At 47.9% G+C, this 17,653-nt stretch overlaps 1 protein-coding gene across 7 annotated transcripts in view; it reads left to right on the top strand.

Annotated features, from left to right (window-relative positions):
• The window catches only part of NME9 (NME/NM23 family member 9), a 466,976-nt gene that overhangs the window by 386,391 nt on the left and 62,932 nt on the right, over positions 1-17,653 (top strand). For all 7 annotated transcript variants that reach the window (XM_069225744.1, XM_069225746.1, XM_069225745.1 and 4 more), the window contains one exon: positions 2,156-2,287. In XM_069225744.1, the coding sequence (XP_069081845.1) occupies positions 2,156-2,287 (132 nt within the window). The remainder of the gene's footprint in view (positions 1-2,155; positions 2,288-17,653) is intronic.

Genomic DNA, 17,653 nt, shown 5'->3' with positions numbered 1-17,653 from the left:
TGAGACAATGTTGTTGGTGTCCCTTCTTTGGAGCACAGATAATCATTTAATTGTTGTTTGTTTACAATACTCATAGATATGTTTCCAAAGTTTGAGTTGTTGTTCTTTATAGTAGAAAATATATTGTCCCACTGCTTTCACAGCCTGAACTGTAGCCAGTCAACTCGTGTGCCATCCTTTATAGCTGTGAACATGGGGTTTTCTCAAGACTGTAACCATTGGTTATAAAACCATAGGTGTATAGAGAGAGTAGATAATAAGATATCGTGCAGTAGTGCGGCACATTTTAGAATAGCCTTTTGTTATGCGTAGAGAGTGGTAATGGTGGATAGGCCAGGCAAGATTAAAGGCAATAAATGGTCATTTTACTTTATTAGGTCGTGGAAGGAGTTTCCTTAGCAGTGACCTTGTATTTAGATTTACTAGACACTCTAAAGTGTACCTTTATCCAACGTGGTATTCATGTGTACTGATCAGGTTTGATTAGTATTATGTTACACTAATTTTACCAGGATTGTTTGTCTAGTGGTGAAGGGGTTGTCACTTTAAAAAAAGCACATGAGGCCGAGACAAAACAAGGCATTAATTGGGTCTCAAAATCGATGTTCATCAAAAGTGAAATAAATGCGCATCCTTACACTTAGTGATTGTGGGCTTATGTATTAATGAATGCATCAAATTATAGTGTTGTGTTTGTGTATCATCTGCCATTAAGCTAAGCCAATTTGTGTTGCAGCAGATGTATTAACGCAACACAGTGCAAACAGATTGTTTTGCATAGTTAACGGAAAACAAAATTATTTCTGAGTTCTCACATAGAGCTCCAAATGCAGAGATGGCAGCCGGCTACAGATAACAATGGGCAGCAGATCTCCGTTTCAGCAGTAGCCTTGCAATGGCAAAATAATTGCTCTGTCCCAAAAGGACATTGGAGGGAGGACAACTGTCGGATCCTTCTGATGCTCGCAGCTGTCACTGGGGAAGATGCCCTCAAGGACAACTTAGTTTGCCAATGGATACTGACAGCTTCGATAACCCTTTAGGAATCTGAGTCCACAGGAGTAGTCAGAAAGCACTGGTACACATCCTTTCTTGATCTATATATTTGCTAGTTACATGAAAGATCAGTTGCTACTTAAAATGCACTTTGGTAAATCGTGTGTTTATTTCTGCTCTCACAAAGAACAATCTTTGAGAAGGGAATCATAATTTTATGGAACTGACCCATAATACTGACTATAATGGAGAACAAGTGCTTTTTCAAGCTTCACCATCGGGTTCAGACACCGTTTTTATCACCTTTTTGGAATCTGAAGTAGGCATTTGTTCAGCAGAATTCCTAGATATGAATCATTTAGGTGTATTTTTAAAGTTTTGGGTACATCTGGCACACACCGACAGGCTAATAGAACATATTTGTCAGTAGAATGCCTCATCCCTTTTTTGCTTCCTTGTCGCTTTAGTCAGAGCAGAGAGTCTTCTTGTTTTATTGATGTTACATTTTCCTTTCCTCATACTAGATGTTCTTCTTTTCATACAAGTTCGGGATTTTACATCTGCAGCCCTTATCCCCTTCAGAAGGAAGCTATATTCATCCCTTTTATATGGAAACATACAGATCCTAGATGTTATTTCCCATGTACTAATTACTGGTTTGAGTTCTGGTACTAAGACCCACTTAACCACCTTGAAATGTAAAGGTTAATTCAGCATGCTTAAAAGAGGGACACTTGGACAGTGACCTCTCCAGTCAGTGAGTGGAGAGGTCTATGAAAATGGTCTATAAATGTCTTTCGAAGTGACTGATATATTTGAATGTTTTGCTTACTGTAGTGTAAAAAGACATGAAACTTTATAATCATTATAAAAGAGACAAACAGCCTCTGTTACAAGAAAATAATTGATTCTTTCATAGCACTCATAAAATGTTGAAGTACAGCATATGTCAGCAGATTTAGGAAAGTCAATGAGTATTGTGGAATGGTGGTGTGGGTAATGCATCTGCCATGCCACACATCTGGGCATTTGTTTGGCGTGGGGGGCAGAGAGGTAGAAGGAGAAGAGAGATAGATCCAGAGAGAGAGAAAGAGAGAGAGACTGTATATACATCCATCGTCTTTGTACTATCTTTAATCTTCAGGCTTGTCCCTTGCAGATTCATTACCCGTCGACGAGTCTCAGGACAAAGCAGATGACATGGCAAATGCTGAACAAAAGGAAGCTGATGCCCCTGGCAGTAGTACCCCTGTGGAGGAAAAAGGAAACAGTTTCTCTCCCTTAAAACCAGGTGCCATTTGAATGGATCTGCATCTTTTTCTTCTAAGGATTTACATTTGCCTCTGAAGATGATCATACTTTCTGAAGTCTTTCTTACCTGGGAAACCCCAGGCTCAGTCATTAGTCCTAAGGATTACATTCTATCTCACGTTGTCAGAGCAATGGGTTGTTTTCTCAGTGTTAGGTACATTTTGTTACAATGTTTCTAATAATCTCCAACTCTGAATCACTCATAGATTTGCATGCTTTTGGATTATTGCACACTGTATTCCGATGGGGATCCTTATTATGGTTAACATAGTTGAATGGATCAAATTCTGGCTTCTCCGAGTAGCTTTTGAGTTACTGTTAGTTATCCAGCTACCTATAAGTAGCTGTCCTGTCTGAGCGCCATCCTACTACATTAGAAGCTTTTGCATGTTTGAATTAATATGTGTATACCAAAGACGAAAAGTGTGTCTTTGTTTTGAAAATACATGTATTTACAGTACTCATAGGCGAATGTTTGGAGACAAATGGTTACATTTAAAAAAAATAAAAATAAAGATGATATTTGACTGATAAATCATGCTGGGCTGGGGCTACTTGCTACTGATATTATTAACTTGGTTCTACACAGACATGCAGTTTTAATTTGAATAAATCAGGAAATTAAAATCATTAATTTAATAATTCTATTTATTGGGTTTTAACAAAATGTACCACAAGCATAAACATACTACTAACAGGTGCTACATACAATATCATGAAGCACATATGCCATAAATGCGGGCTTGAGCCAAAGAATACCTGGTCATCATGTCCTGGAGTGTCAGAATAGTCTCCCTTACTAGTGAACATTTGGACTTGCCAGTATATAGGCTGTGAATAAGTGCCAAATGTCTTTTGGTCTCGAGGGCTGTGGTAGTTCTTCTGCATACAGTTCCAGTTGGTCCCTACAATATGCCATGTCACTGAGCCATTGAGCGGTTTTCAGTACTGATTTCCCCCCAATGCATGGCCACTCCCCTGTTCTCTAAGAGGAGGGCTTCTGCTACCAGTTTACAATAGGGGGCTGCAGTTGCTTAACTAAGCCGAGCAATCACATCCGAGGGGTGCACTCCACTGACTGCTGGGAGCATTCACAACCTGCTCACAGAAGTGCCGTATAAAAGCACCTAGCCAAGCCAGGTACAGAATGTTTACTTCCAAGGCTCCTCCGCGTACACAAGTTGCATCCACTCTGAGCTCATATTTAAACATTTTGAGAGGAGTTTAGTACATTTGCTGCAAACACTTGAAATGTATAATGCACAAGTTACAATTGGGTGTGAGCATACCTGTTAGTGCAGAACAAAAGCATCAGTATGTCGGGCTCAGTGGTGTATCAAGTATGGCGTTCCATTTATCTAAAATTCATGTGCAAGGCTACCAGCCTGTCCCTCTGTGAAGCGTTATATAACTTAGTAATAAGATTTCTACGTGTGGTGCTAGTAAGCAAGATTTGTAGCGCGCTAAGAGTATGGGTTCAGTGGGAATTTGGGGCACAGCTCTCTCAGGGTAGCCCGAACACGATGGTATGTGAAGGTCAGAAGCAGGGTTGTGTGCTGCATCTGTGACACATCAGCCAAGGCAACAGAGGTCCTCCCTGGATCGGCATCCTTAAGTGTCTTTTCCCCTGCCTCCCCTAGCACGGCAAGTGCCTCAGTCTTATGTGTGGCTGGAATGGCTGGGTGACATAGCAGTGGGAACACCGCCATGTCTATGTAAATCGTGATCTGGTCCCTAATAATGGCAATCATGTGATGGCTGGGTGCAGACTCATAATCAAGTTCCAGGTTCCGAATGTCCGGTTCTGTTTTCTGTAGTTGCGTGCGTATGGCCCTCGAGACGCCTGCTTCGGTGCCTATTTACATGCCTCTGATAGTAACCTTAAATGCCTTCCAAAGGGTGTCCGCCCCTGTCACAAAGCCCACATTTTTCTCAAAGTATTCAAGAATTGCTGGGTGTAATCCCTCCTGGAACACTGGACCGCGTAATGCTGTGGCTTGAAATCTCCATGTGAATTGAGTGGGGGCAAGAATGGGTATTAATACCACCAGTCGCACCGGTGTATAATCGAATAGTGTTCTGGGTATATTTTGCACATCTACTGCCCAAGTGCTTACCTCCTGAGTCACCAGTCAATAGTTTAAGAGGGCCCAGAAGCTATGCACTGTTGAAGTAAAAGTGCCCTCTAGAACAACTGGATTCCACAATCTTCACAAGTCAACCAGTCCACAATCTTCCATTCCCTCCCGAAGACCCTGACCAGAGTGTTTGCCCTGCCAAGCTGCCATGGCAGACCGGTCGAGCACTGGGTCTAAATATGTGTTGAGGCCCTTTCCCCATATAACTGCAGAGGGCTGTAACATGTGCAGGCACCACCAAAGCTGTGTAAAGAATTCAGAATCGTTGATGTTAGGGCCATAGGAGGCTACCAGGGTTAATCAAAGTGCTACACAGTGTCCCCTGCACTATCACATAATGGCCCTGGTCTTTAGTCTGTGAATGGGTGATCATGAAAGGTACCCCCCTTTTTAACCAAAGGTAGGACCCCACTAGTATGAGGAGTAGGATGAGGACACCCGGATGCCCTCCCAGCAATCCCTAATGACGCCCTCTGTGTATTGTGTGAGATGTGTCTCCTGTAAGATGGCAATTTGCAAATTCCATGTTGATAAAGATATGCAACCTGGGGGTGGGGTCATTGTAGCATCACACAGCCATCCACCGAGCCCAACATCCTCACAGGCAATACATGGCATCCCCCATGAAAACGACAACTAGTAGTAGATTTGTGACAGCAGAAACAGTGAAGAAGAAACCCTCCCACCCACCCACTTCAGCATCCCAATCATGTAAAAGACATCTCCATATCCTGGAAAAAAAAGTCATATGAATGATCAAAGCAACATAGGCCCGTATTTATACTTTTTGACGCTAAACTGCGCTAACGCAGTTTAGCGTCAAAAAATTTTGCGCCGGCTAACGCCATTCTGAAACGCCATGCGGGCGCCGTATTTATTGAATGGCGTTAGCCGGCGCAAGCAGACCGGCGCTGCCTGGTGTGCGTGGAAAAAAACCACGTACACCAGGCAGCGCCGGCGTTGGGAAAAATGGCGCTAGGGCGTCTTAAAAATGGTGCAAGTCAGGTTGACGAAAAAAATCGCCTCCACCCGATTTGCGCCATTTTTAACGACGCCCAGACGCCATTTACATGACTCCTGTCTTAGTAAAGACAGGAGTCATGCCCCCTTGCCCAATGGCCATGCCCAGGGGACTTATGTCCCCTGGGCATGGTCATTGGGCATTGAGGCATGTAGGGGGGCACAAATCAGGCCCCCCTATGCCAAAAAAAAAAAAAAAAAAATTATACTTACCTGAACTTACCTGAATGTCCCTGGGGTGGGTCCCTCCAGCCTTGGGTGTCCTCCTGGGGTGGGCAAGGGTGGCAGGGGGGGTCCCTGGGGGCATGGGAGGGCAGCTGTGGGCTAATTTTGAGCCCACAGGTCCCTTAACGCCTGCCCTGACCCAGGCGCTAAAATCCGGCGCAAATGCGGGGTTTTTTGCCCCGCCTACTCCCGGGCGTCATTTTTGCCCGGGAGTATAAATACAACGCATTTGCGGCGCAGTCATTTTTTTAGACGGGAACGCCTACCTTGCATCTCATTAACGCAAGGAAGGCGTTCACGCAAAAAAATTACGCTCTTTCTTCATACTTTGGCGCTAGACGCGTCTAACGCCAAAGTATAAATATGGCGTTAGTTTTGCGCTGAATTTGCGTCGAAAAAAACGACGCAAATTCGGCGCAAACGGAGTATAAATATGCCCCATAGTGCCTGTCTTGTATGACAATATAAAGGCAGATGGGGTGTACCTTCGTAGGGGTAGCTAGAGGCTCAGAACCCCTCCAGGTGGACAAAGGTGGCCAGGAGTAACAACAGTGCATCAGCTTTGCAGTATTAGGTCGCATATTGGGTGTGAGACCAGCTGTGCCAAAAGGGGCAGTGGATATTCGAGCAGGTCGCTTAGGCAGTGTATAGTCCACAAACAGCAGGACATGGAAACCATAGAGCCAAAGATAGGTCATAGCACATGATATGTGTGCTAGGCGATCTCCATGACGCAAGGGGGAATAGCCCTCCATTAAACATAGAATTGCCCTAGTCTATGCACACCCATTGCAACAAGTACAGTCATTTGCCAGTCAATTCTGGAGTCAATATAAGTGTGGTGAGTTAGTTGCCAAGGTCATTCAGTTCCGATCCTGAATGCTCACAAGGCTTTAAGGTGAGTTTATTAACAAAGTCTAATGCTGCTTTAGGTGTGACAAACATTATCTGTGTCCCACAGTGGTCAATGCACAATCTTGCAGGGTAGAGCATGGCATATGGTATTCCCGCCTGCTGTAGTCTCTTTTTGATGGAGGGAAATTCTTTACAGGAGTCCTGCAATGCTGCTGTGACATCAGGGAAAAATGCAATGTCACTACCCTGATATTGTATGTTCTTCTTTTCCTGGACATGCGGAGTACCGCATACCGGTCATGGTAATTTAGTAATTTGGCTATAATTGGGCACAGAGGTGTCACCGGAGGTGGCAGAGCCATGAGAAACATCTGTGCTATTTCCACCACCAGCATGTTTGACAGGTTATCTGTTACAAATATCTTGCATAAAATGGTTTCTACAAAGTGTTCCATCTTGCAGGTGTTGGTGGATTCTGGACATCGGTGATGCACAAGTTGTTACGGTGGGAGCGCACCTCTAGGTCGTCATTTTTGGCCTGTATTGACTGCCAGCACCTTTTCCATGTTCAGGCACTCTGAGGACACTGACTGCAGGTCGTTGTCAGCAGTCAAAATGCACTGCTCCGCCACCGTTATGTGCACGTTTGTTTGTCTAAATTGGCCACCTTGTGGTCCATGCGCAAATTTAAGGTATTGATCCGGTAGTCTATGGATTGTAGACTTTGCTGTATAGCTAGAACCGTGCTCCCTGGGGTTGAGAGTCCTGCTTGTGGTCCGAGAAGGCTTTGTGTTGAGATTTGCTGGCACATTTAGCTTCAAATTGAGGCGGGTTTGGCTCCTGTCCGCTTAGCTTCAGATCCTATAAAACAGCAGAGAAGCACATAGGATCATGCTGCACAGTCGCCCAGCCACGGGGGCTGTCTCTTACTGTCTGCAGAGAGACTGAAGTCTCATCTACTCGTGGGCATGCTCTGGCACCGGTAGTCACGTCCCCCAACAACCAGCCTCTTAGCCTCCAATGCAAGAAAGGATCCAGACCCTATACCTGGAGTTAGCTATGTAGCACAGGGTGGCGCCAGGACCCAAAGCACACACCACCCATCCGAGTGCTCTACTTATGTTTCGCGGCAGTCCCAGCGAAGTACGGTGTAGGTCACACCTCCCAGAGCGCTCGCTAGGCAGAGGTATCCGATTTCGTAAGTCCCGGGGCACCTCACCTGCCTCTCAGTCAGCCATGTCACTCCGCTCAATCTTGTGCCGCACCGCGAGCCTCCCCTGCCCGAGCCACACAGTCGATGCTGCCCGTCTTGCAGGTGTCCACAGGCCTCACATCAGCACCCCTGTACCTGCAGTCTTGGTAGAGCAGCTCACGGACTCTGACCAAAAAGTCAAGCAGGGCTGGCTGCAGAAGCTGTTCACCACCACAGTGACCCTTTCACAGCCAGCAATGTCTCTGCTGCGCTTCAACACCGCAAGCCCCCTAGGTCTCGACAATGCGTCTTCCCTGGTCCCCGGCAGCAACAAAACTTGTGGTGGTGTGCTCCAGTCGCAGGCCCAGCACAGGACTGACAAACTCACTTAGCTAAGTATCCCCTTGTCACAGTAGATCACTCAGCAGGCCACACATGTGGTTAGTTCTCGCTGGCCAAATCTCTTGCTCCGCACCCCGTCTCTCTTCACTTTTAGGATACATGGACCCTCAGCACCTTCCTGCACGTCAGCTCCCCAAACTTTAGCGTTGATATGCACTGGATTGTAGGATAATTTTTGGATTCAGGTTCCCGGTAAGCGGAGCTGCACTAGGTTGCGGCCATCTTGCTGTGGGCTATCTAGCGACTCCCAATTCAAATCATTTATGAATGTACCGGAGTCCGTATTTCCTTAGTAATAGTCAATCCCCTTGTTCAGGAATGTATTACAGTCTCTCTTTCATTGCTGGGAATTACTCATCTCACCGAAGAATGTATAACTGTCTTTCATCATTGGTAGAACCAAAACCCAGCAATTCAAAATATATTATAGTCTCTTTCCTTAGTGGGAATTTCTAATTTGAGATAGATGCTATTTGATTCTTATCAAAGCTTGTTGTACTGTTGGCCTTGCTCCCCCTGCAAGAGAGGAAGGGCTCTGGTCAGGGATCCTCGTCTGTTCTGCATTGGCTTGCAAAATTACGTTGTTATCCTTTTTATATGCTGTTGTTGGTATGGATGGTTCGGTCTTTTTCTCCTATTTGAGAGTTCCGATTAAAAGCCCTGAGCTGTCCATGCTTCTTTCTTGTGTTAATTCTTTCCAAGGGAGCTCCACCCCCTCTATAGGTAAAAACTAATTTAAGAATTGCAAGCTTCAAATAATTTCAGTCAACATCAGAGCACTGAACGTTCAGCTTTGCACCTTCTGGCTTCATGGTTCAAAATTCTCAAGGTTAGACTTTTGTTGGTAACCTCAAACACTGGGTACTTGAAAGCTTATTCCCCTACCATAAATGTAAATCCAGTAGTAGAAGTCTTAGAAAATGGCAAAAAGCAAAATGATGAGGGCCCCCCTGCAGAATGCAGACTCCTTTATCGTACAGATATTCATAGGCTTAAGATTGAGTGGGTCCCCTGAAGGGTGGGCCCCCCAGGCACTACACAGGCTGCAGAGCCCTGCGTTTTGTCCCTGTTCTTTGCTGTCCTCAGAAAGCTGCCAGCACCACATACTGACTGTTAAGGTATGATTGGGCCCTGTGGGAGTCTTCACAGAAGTTTGCAGAAGATGTGCAGAGGGAGAAAAGATAAGATTTTAGGGAGATAATCTCAGAGGTCATAGTGTGGTTCAACTAAGTTATCAGTGCAGCAGCTGACTTGGTGGTTCATGGCTCCTGTCATTGTTTGTCTTTGAAGCATTCCTCATGGCTGCAACTCACTGTTTTGAAACAGGAGGTTCACCAGATTGTCCTAAACCTTCCTTTCTCTAGTATCACTTAAGTGCACATACAAATGATCAAATGCTCTGTATGAAGTCCGAAGTCCATAGTGGTTGTTCTCCAGAAGAAATAGGAATACAAGAAACATCACTATGGTTCCCATCTGTGCTACTTTTACCTCCGGGGAGTGTTCAGATTTGCACCCCAGGGGGATTCAGATTACCAACAGCGAAACACAGAGGAGAGCAAAAATCATCAGTAGCCATTGGGGTGAAAGCAGTGACTCCTCTTTTCCCCCTTTTCCATACATCATTCCAATAGGGGGAAGAATTTCCAGACATCTGAATAAGTGTTAAAAAGCACAAATGACAAATGCGGGCTAACATAGTGAAAATAGTCTACTGTTCTAATACCCCCTTATGAGAAATAGCTTCAAAAGTTTCCACACAGAACTATCAAGATAGATCGATATCTTGCTACAAAAGGAAGAGGTTGAAAAGTTCTTAGTCACCCAAAAAGAAAGGAGGGGGTGCTCCATTTACTTTCTGGTTTAAAAAAGAGACCCACATGCACATTCAGGCTCATTCTCAATCTAACAAATAGATCAGAAAATAAAATCTGAGGATGTTAGCTCTCCACTTGAACCATCCTGAACTTCACATAGGAGATAGGATGTCTGCTGTAGACATCCTGGCCACACCCTTCCACATACAAATTGCAGGAAAACATTGCAGATCCCTGAGATGCTTAGTAGGCACTGACTACTTTCAGTGCAAAGTTCTGCTGTTTGAATTGGAACTGACCCCACACACTGTTTCAAAGTGCATGCCCCTGAGAATAAGGATATTTGTGAATCCTTAACTCAATGATTAGATGTTCAAGGCTTCACTCCCTAGCAGGCTGTATATCATTTCCAATGAACAGTCGATAAACGTCATTATATGGAGACACAAATCAACTATGTCAAATTAGTGTTAATCCTGACATAGGGGGTCATTCTGACCCCTGCCGACCCCGGCTGGCAGTGGTCCGCCGGGCATTCTGACCGCGGCGGTACAGCCGCGGCCAGAAACGGAAAGTCGGCGGTGTACCGCCGACTTTCCGCTGCCCATGGGAATCCGCCATGGCGGCGCAGCTTGCTGCGCCGCCATGGGGATTCCGACCCCCTCACCGCCATCCTGTTCCTGGCGGTTCCGCCCGCCAGGAACAGGATGGTGGTGAGGGGTGTCGTGGGGCCCCTGCAGGGGCCCCCGTAAGAGGGCCCCACTTTGTATTTCAGTGTCTGCTTTGCAGACACTGAAATACGCGACGGGTGCCACTGCACCCGTCGCACATCCTCCACTCCGCCAGCTCCATTCGGAGCCGGCATCCTCATGGAGGGGTGTTTCCCACTGGGCTGGCGGGCGGCCTTTTGGCGGTCGCCCGCCAGCCCAGTGGGAAACCCAGAATACCCGCGGCGGTCTTTTGACCGCGCAGCGGTATTCTGGCGGTTCCCTCCAGGCGGGTGGCTCCCGCCGCCCGCCGGGGTCAGAATGACCCCCATAGTGTATTCTCAGCCTGCTGGCTTCATAGGACACTCAAAGTGAAACAGCATTTCATTCAGGGGAGAGACTTCAGTTTCATACTCTACAGGTGGAGACATTCATCAGCCATCAGATATCCTCTTTCTTGGACTGTATACCATCATTTATTTTTGGTCCAAAATGCTTGTCTAATCACAAGACTTCTCCAACAATGTCTACAGATTCAGTGGTGCCAATTCACAGGCAAATTGCAGGACATTTTGACACTCAAGCTTTGAGTGTCTGCACAAAAAGTGCATCTGGAGCATCTAATAGACTTCTAGCTGCAGATTCCTCACCTTTGAATTTCCCCAGGTGTCAGACTGAATCCGGAAACTTTTGCTCAAACAATACCCCAGCGCACGCCATCAGGTGGCTCCATTGGGTTCCGCATGGCATCGTTAGCGTTGTTGGCACCAGATGTGACAACATGGGCACCTACATAGATGCCACCTAGGCCCGCGGACATCAGTTATTTTCTTTCCATGCCAGTTAACACAAAGCTGGAGAGAGCTACCTCTCTGCCACTTTTTCACAGGCCTTTTTTGACGTTTTGTCAAACTTTTTTCATGTTGCTGTGTCGAGGATGTCATCCAGGAAAGAAGGGTTCAAACCATCTGGTGCCTGTCACGCGCCATGTGGGTTACATATCCTCACAGCGTCTGCCTCTCGTGTCTTGAGCGCGACCACAACTTGAAATCATGCTCAGACTGCCAGGCCATGGTGCCGAAAGCTTTGCGGGAGCAGTCCCTAAAGCTGTTTAAGGTCTGGCAATTGACGACACCGGCATGCACTACTCCTTAGAGGTTTCGGTCCAGAAGGGGGTTGTGGGACCGCTCCAGAAATCCCAAGTCCTCTCAGTCACACTCTAGGTCCTCGGGACACTCGGAGAAGAGGCACAAAAAGAAGAAGTCCAAGCAGACCTCGACTTCACCTTGTCCTTCAGCCGACGCGACCAGCGGGGAACATCGAGGTTCCCGGCACAGTTCTGCAGAGCTGTTGCCAAGTCAGACATCACACCTCCCCCCGTTTCTGGGAGCAAGAGCGACTTCTGCTAAGATAAAAGAATTTTACAAGGCCATGCACAGTGTATTCAAGCGGGACTACCCATCAGGTTCTACTCCAGTGGCTTTGGCGCCAATAGGGTTTCATGGATCTGGACTGGTGCTGGTCGTACCCAGGTGACCTTCTCTGGCACTGGTCCAGACGCCGATGCTCCTGGTGCTGCCGGTGCCCACCGGCGGCACCAGCCCCATTTTAATTCCTGACGATCTAGATCCGGAACGGCACCGCACAACATCGATTCGGGTGCCAACAGCGCCTATAGATTCCAGATCTTTACCTGAGCATTATTTTTCAGTCAGGCATGGGAGAAAATTGGGAGGGGTCACTGGACCTTTCAGAACACCAGTTACAAAGGTGTTTGAACTGGTATGAGGAACTAAGAGACGGCAGTGGGATGGACACCTCTCCAAATACAGGCGTGCTCTCCCCCCCCCCACTGTGAGTACGGAGAAGGGAGCTTCCTATGCAATGGTCGTGTGTAGGACAGCAGAGGTCCTCAACCTCAAACTGCCTTCCGTGACTGTCAAGGCAAACAACTTGACTGAAGTGCTTCAGCTTGGTACTTTTACTTCCGAACCCCTCCTGCCCTTTAACAAGGCACTTACCGACATCTTGCTCAGTACAGGCTCTCCTGTAAATAGGACGATCGCCCGCCGCCATCGCCCTGCACCGGGCAACCTAGTTTCCCTAGCCAACACCCCACCCCTGAGAGCTTGGTAGTCCAACTTCCCACGGAGCATTCCCTTTCCCTCCCCCAGACTGGGAATCCAAGAGGCTGGACCATCGTGGGAAGAAGATGTTTTCTTCCACCAGCCTGCCACTAAGGTCTTTGAACACCTTGTTGTTTATTGGGCAGTTTCTCACACACCATTTGTGATAGGGTTGCGCACGTCCTGCCGCTGGTCCCAGAAGAGGCCCAGGCCATACTCTCCCAAGCAGTAAAAGATGGGAGGGACGCATCAAAGTTCACTATTCGGTGTGGCTTGGATACGACTGACACGGATGCCTCCACTGTGGCCTTATGGTGCCACGCCTGGAGGAGAGTATCTGGTCTTTCAGGGATGTCTAGGCAAACGTTGTGGACATGCCCTTCTATGAGACTCACTTGTCTGGCAAGAAGGCAGATTCCGCGCTGAATCCCTTTAAGGACTCTTGGGCTACAGCCTAGTTCTGGGCCTCTCGGCCATCCCTCGTCCACCTTCTGCCTTTCGCCACTTTCGCGCTAGGCCTGTGCCAGCCACCGTCCTGCGAAACCACCCAGGCTATGAGAGGGCGTGGGTGCAGTGCCTTCAGACCTAGAGGGTCTGGAAGCCAGAAGTTGTCCGCCACTGAACCCCTGGCAGCTGCAGCCTCCAAGCCCTCCTAGTTTGGTTATGCAGGACCATACTTGCCCAGTTGGAGGGAGACTTCAACATCATTTCCTCCACTGGCTGTCCATTACATCAGACGCCTGGCTACTGCAGATCATCAAGAAAGGCTATGCCCTGCCTTTCTAATCCTTTCCTTCTCCAATACCGCCAATATACGTACAGCTGGCAGAGGACCATTGTACTCTGCTCCAATAGCGTTACGGCTCTCTTTGCCAAGGATGCCATAGAAAAGGTCAGAAGTAGGCAGTGGTTGTTCTTCCCGCTTCTTTATGATACCCAAAAAGAACAAGGGTATTTGCCATATTCTAAACTTACGGACCGTCAATCTCTTACTGAAGAAGGAGAAGTTCAAGGTGCTCACACTGGCTCAGATTTTGTCTGCTTTAGACCAAGAAGACTAGTTGGTAGTGTTGGACTTACAGGATGCATATTTTCACATCCTCATCCTGCCTGCCCACAGGTGTTACTTGCGGTTCAAGGTGGGCCACAAGCACTTTCAGTTTCCCGTGCTCCCCTTTGGTCTCACCAGTGTCCCTTGGGTGTTCCCCAAAGTTTTGGCTGTGGTAGCAGCTCATCTGCGCAGGTTAGGGGTTTCAGTCTTACCCTACCTCGACGACTGGCTGTTGAAACCTCCTTTGCCCCAGGCTGCCATCACCCACCATCAGACTACAGCAAACCGCCTGCATTCGCTGGGGTTCACTATAAATGTGCCAAAGTCACACCGACTCCCTCTCAGAAGCTACCTTTCATCGGAGCTGTTCTGAACACAGTGCAGTGTTGGGCTTATCTTCCCGAGCAGCAGGATATTCAGGTTTTGGTACCGATGTTTCGGCCTCTAGCCTGGTTATCACTGAGGCTGTTGGTCAAATGTGTCAGATGGCATATGTGGGCTCTGCAGTGGGACCTGAAGTTCCAATGGGTACAGCATCAGGGGAATCTCACTGACATGGTTCAGATCTCGGAGGTAGCTGCAAAAGATCTGCAGTGGTGGTTAGTGAACTGCGATTGGGTCAGAAGCAGACTCCTGTCCCTTCCCCAAACAGATCTCACAGTCGTGACAGATGCATCACTTCTGGGATGGGGCGGCCATCTGGGACAGATGGAGATCAGAGGTCTCTGGTGTCTTGCGAAATACGAACTCCATATCAAATTACTGAAGCTCAGGGCGATCCGACTGGCATTGAAAGCATTTCTTCCTGTTGTAAAAGGGAAGATGGTGCAGGTGTTCACGGACAACACCACTGCAATGTGGGACTGCAACAAGCAGGGCGGTGTGGGTTCGTAGACCCTTTCTCAAGAGGCCCTGCATCTCTGAACATGGCTGGAACAGCAGGTCATAACTCTGGTGGTTCAACACCTGGCAGGTTTTCTGAACACTGCCTAGCGGATCACAAGTAGTGTCTCCATCCGGAGGTGGCACAAGGACTCTGTCAGCAGTATTGCACATTGGTGTTTCCAAGGCGGCACTTGCTCTGCTACGCTTTTCGTCGCAAGTGAAGCTCAGGCCTACTGTATGCCTTTCCGCCCATAACACTTCTGCCCAGAGTTCTCAAGAAGATCAAGAACGACCGGGCCCAAGTCATACTGGTGGCTCTGGACTGGGTACGGAGAGTCTGTTATCCCGAGCTTTGGAAAATGAGCATCGATCCTCCGATCAGGCTGCCTCTCCAGAAAGATCTTCTGTTGCAGCAGCAGAAGAAGGTTCTCCACCCGTATCTGTCAACTCTGCACCTTCATGCGTGGAGTTTGAGTGGCGACAGTTGAAAGCCTTGGACCTTCCTCCCGAAGTCTGTAAAGTTATTTTGGCAGCCAGACATCCCTCCACTAAGAAGATATATGCCTGCTGTTGGAAATGATTTGCAAATTATTGTACAGAGAGATCTATTGATCCTCGTTCTGCTTCTCTCTCTGACATGCTTCTCTTTATCTTATCCTTTTCCCAGCAGGGTTCTGTCTGGGGCACTCTCAAAGGCTATCTTTCTACCTTATCAGCATTATTTTGGCTGCCTGATCAGCCTTCATTATTCAGGTCACCTATTGAACATAGATTTCCCAAAGGATATGTTTCCCCCCTATGCCCTTTGTTATGCAACAGTGGGACTTAAATCTAGTTCTCACATTTCTCATGTGTGCTCCCTTTGAGCCATTGCATTACTGTCCCCTCCGGCTGCTCACCATCAAGACAGCCCTCTTAGTAACAATAACATCTGGCAGGAGGGTGAGGGAGATGCAGGCTCTCTCATCCAAGCCTCCGTATCATACCATGTTCCCAGACAAGATGATACTCAGAACTCGTGCCTCTTTCCTCCCAAAGGTGGTGACCCCATTATACCTGGGTCAAAACATCACCCTGCCCACCTTCTTTGCTCCACTACGTCCCTCTAAAGAAGAGGAGCGACTCCACTGGCTGGACCCAAACAGAGCGTGGTTGTTCTACCTTGACTGCACAAGAGTTCCAGGTGGATAACCAACTCTTTGTGGGGTACGTGGGAGCAAAGAAAGGTCAGGCAGTGCAGAAACAAACCATTTTGCGCTGGGTCGTTCTCTGCATTAAGATCTGCTATGCACTGGCCACGAAGCAGCCTCCTGAGGGCTCATTTCACCAGGGGCAAGGCTGCTACCACTGCGCTAGCACAAGGTGTTACAGTCCTGGATATCTGTCAGGCAGCAACATGTTCATCATTGCACACATTTGCAAGACACTACTGCCTGGGCAATCAGGTCCTTAGAGTCTGGCATTTTTACCATTCGGTCCTACAGGACTTTCTAGTATAAGGAGATCTGTCTGCAGCCTACCACCAGGAGCTAATGGCTTGGGTATCTATTCTAAGGTAAGGAATATGCAGCTAGAAGTCTCTATCAGATAAACAAGTTACATACCTTCGGTAACGCATTATCTGGTAGAGACTCTGTCAAGCTGCAGATTCCTTACATCCACCCATGCCTCCCTGCTCTGCGGACACATCTGATAGGGTCAGGGATTGTCCCTTTCAGGGCCCTAGTTTTTGCACAGACAAACTGTTACTTCTTTCCATGGCTCAGCGCTTCTGGCGTGGAAGTTAGTGGAAAATAAACTAATGTACGCATGCCTGGGTGGTGCCCTTATAGGCGACCGTGACGTCACAGACGGCTCCAAAGACAACATCCCTCAGATCCAAACGCACCCGCCGGCACGTGCAAGGGTATTGCTCAGCAAATCTTCCGGATGATTCCAAACTGACGCCAGGAAATAAGATAATAAGATTTAAGATAAGTACTGGGCAAGTGTCAGGACCACACCAACAGGTTACTCTGAGCAACACTGGGGCAGACGGGTGCAGAGGTGCAGTGTACGTCGGATGCCAATTTATTTCAATGGGGATTGGTCTCCATGGATTTAGGCTGCAGGCTCTGGCTGTGGGGCCAGTCGGGGACAACCAACAGGTAGGTCACTAACGTGGGGTGCACAGGGACGTAGGTAAATCTTTAGTCCTCTTCTCCAAGGGGCAGGGGCGACGGATGCAGAGGTGTGCTTTGGCATGGGATTCCTAGTTCAGGAGCACTCGCAGTTGTGGGTTCCTGTGGTCTTAAACTGCAGGCGTCATTCGGGAGTCCTGGATGGGTGAAATCACTATGTACTCAAGCTCAGGTGAGCCGGGGGACATTGTTGGCACCAGGAGTCCACTTCAACTCGGGCCAGCGGCAACAGGTGCAGTGGTTGCTTTAGGTGTGAGGTTCTCTCACTGTAGCAGGTGCAGAAAAGGGGGGCCTGCACTCAGAGGCTGCAGGCGACTTCAGGGAGCCCAGGAGGGGTGAAACCATGATGGACTCGGAATCTGGACAGCTCAGGGTACTTGCTGGCGCTGGAGGTCCATTCCCACTTGGGTCGATGACGGCAGGTGCAGTGGTGACCTCAGGCATTGGGACTTTGCAGTTCCAGAGGCTGTAGGGTCCTTTCTTTGGAGATGGTTGGAAAGCGGGTCCGTTGCTCACAGGAGACTTGAGTCTTTTTTGACAGCAGGCAGTCCTCCCAGGTTTCTGGAGGTTCAGCTGCAGGACGAGGCATTTTTTGGTGTAGAGTCCGTCAGGGAGTGTAGACAGGGCGGTGGGGTTGGTACCAGGTCAGCTGATTTTTCTTCTCCTTTTCTGTAGGTGTCTCTTCTTTGTCATTTTCTCCATAGGTCATTAGAATCTGAGTTCTAGGGGTCAGGGGTGTCATCTAAAT

This window comes from Pleurodeles waltl, chromosome 3_1 (assembly GCF_031143425.1).
Source record: "Pleurodeles waltl isolate 20211129_DDA chromosome 3_1, aPleWal1.hap1.20221129, whole genome shotgun sequence".
NCBI classification, from domain to species: Eukaryota; Metazoa; Chordata; class Amphibia; order Caudata; family Salamandridae; genus Pleurodeles; species Pleurodeles waltl.
Note: the sequence above shows the minus strand (reverse complement) of the source record. Positions and strands in the feature narration are given on the sequence as shown.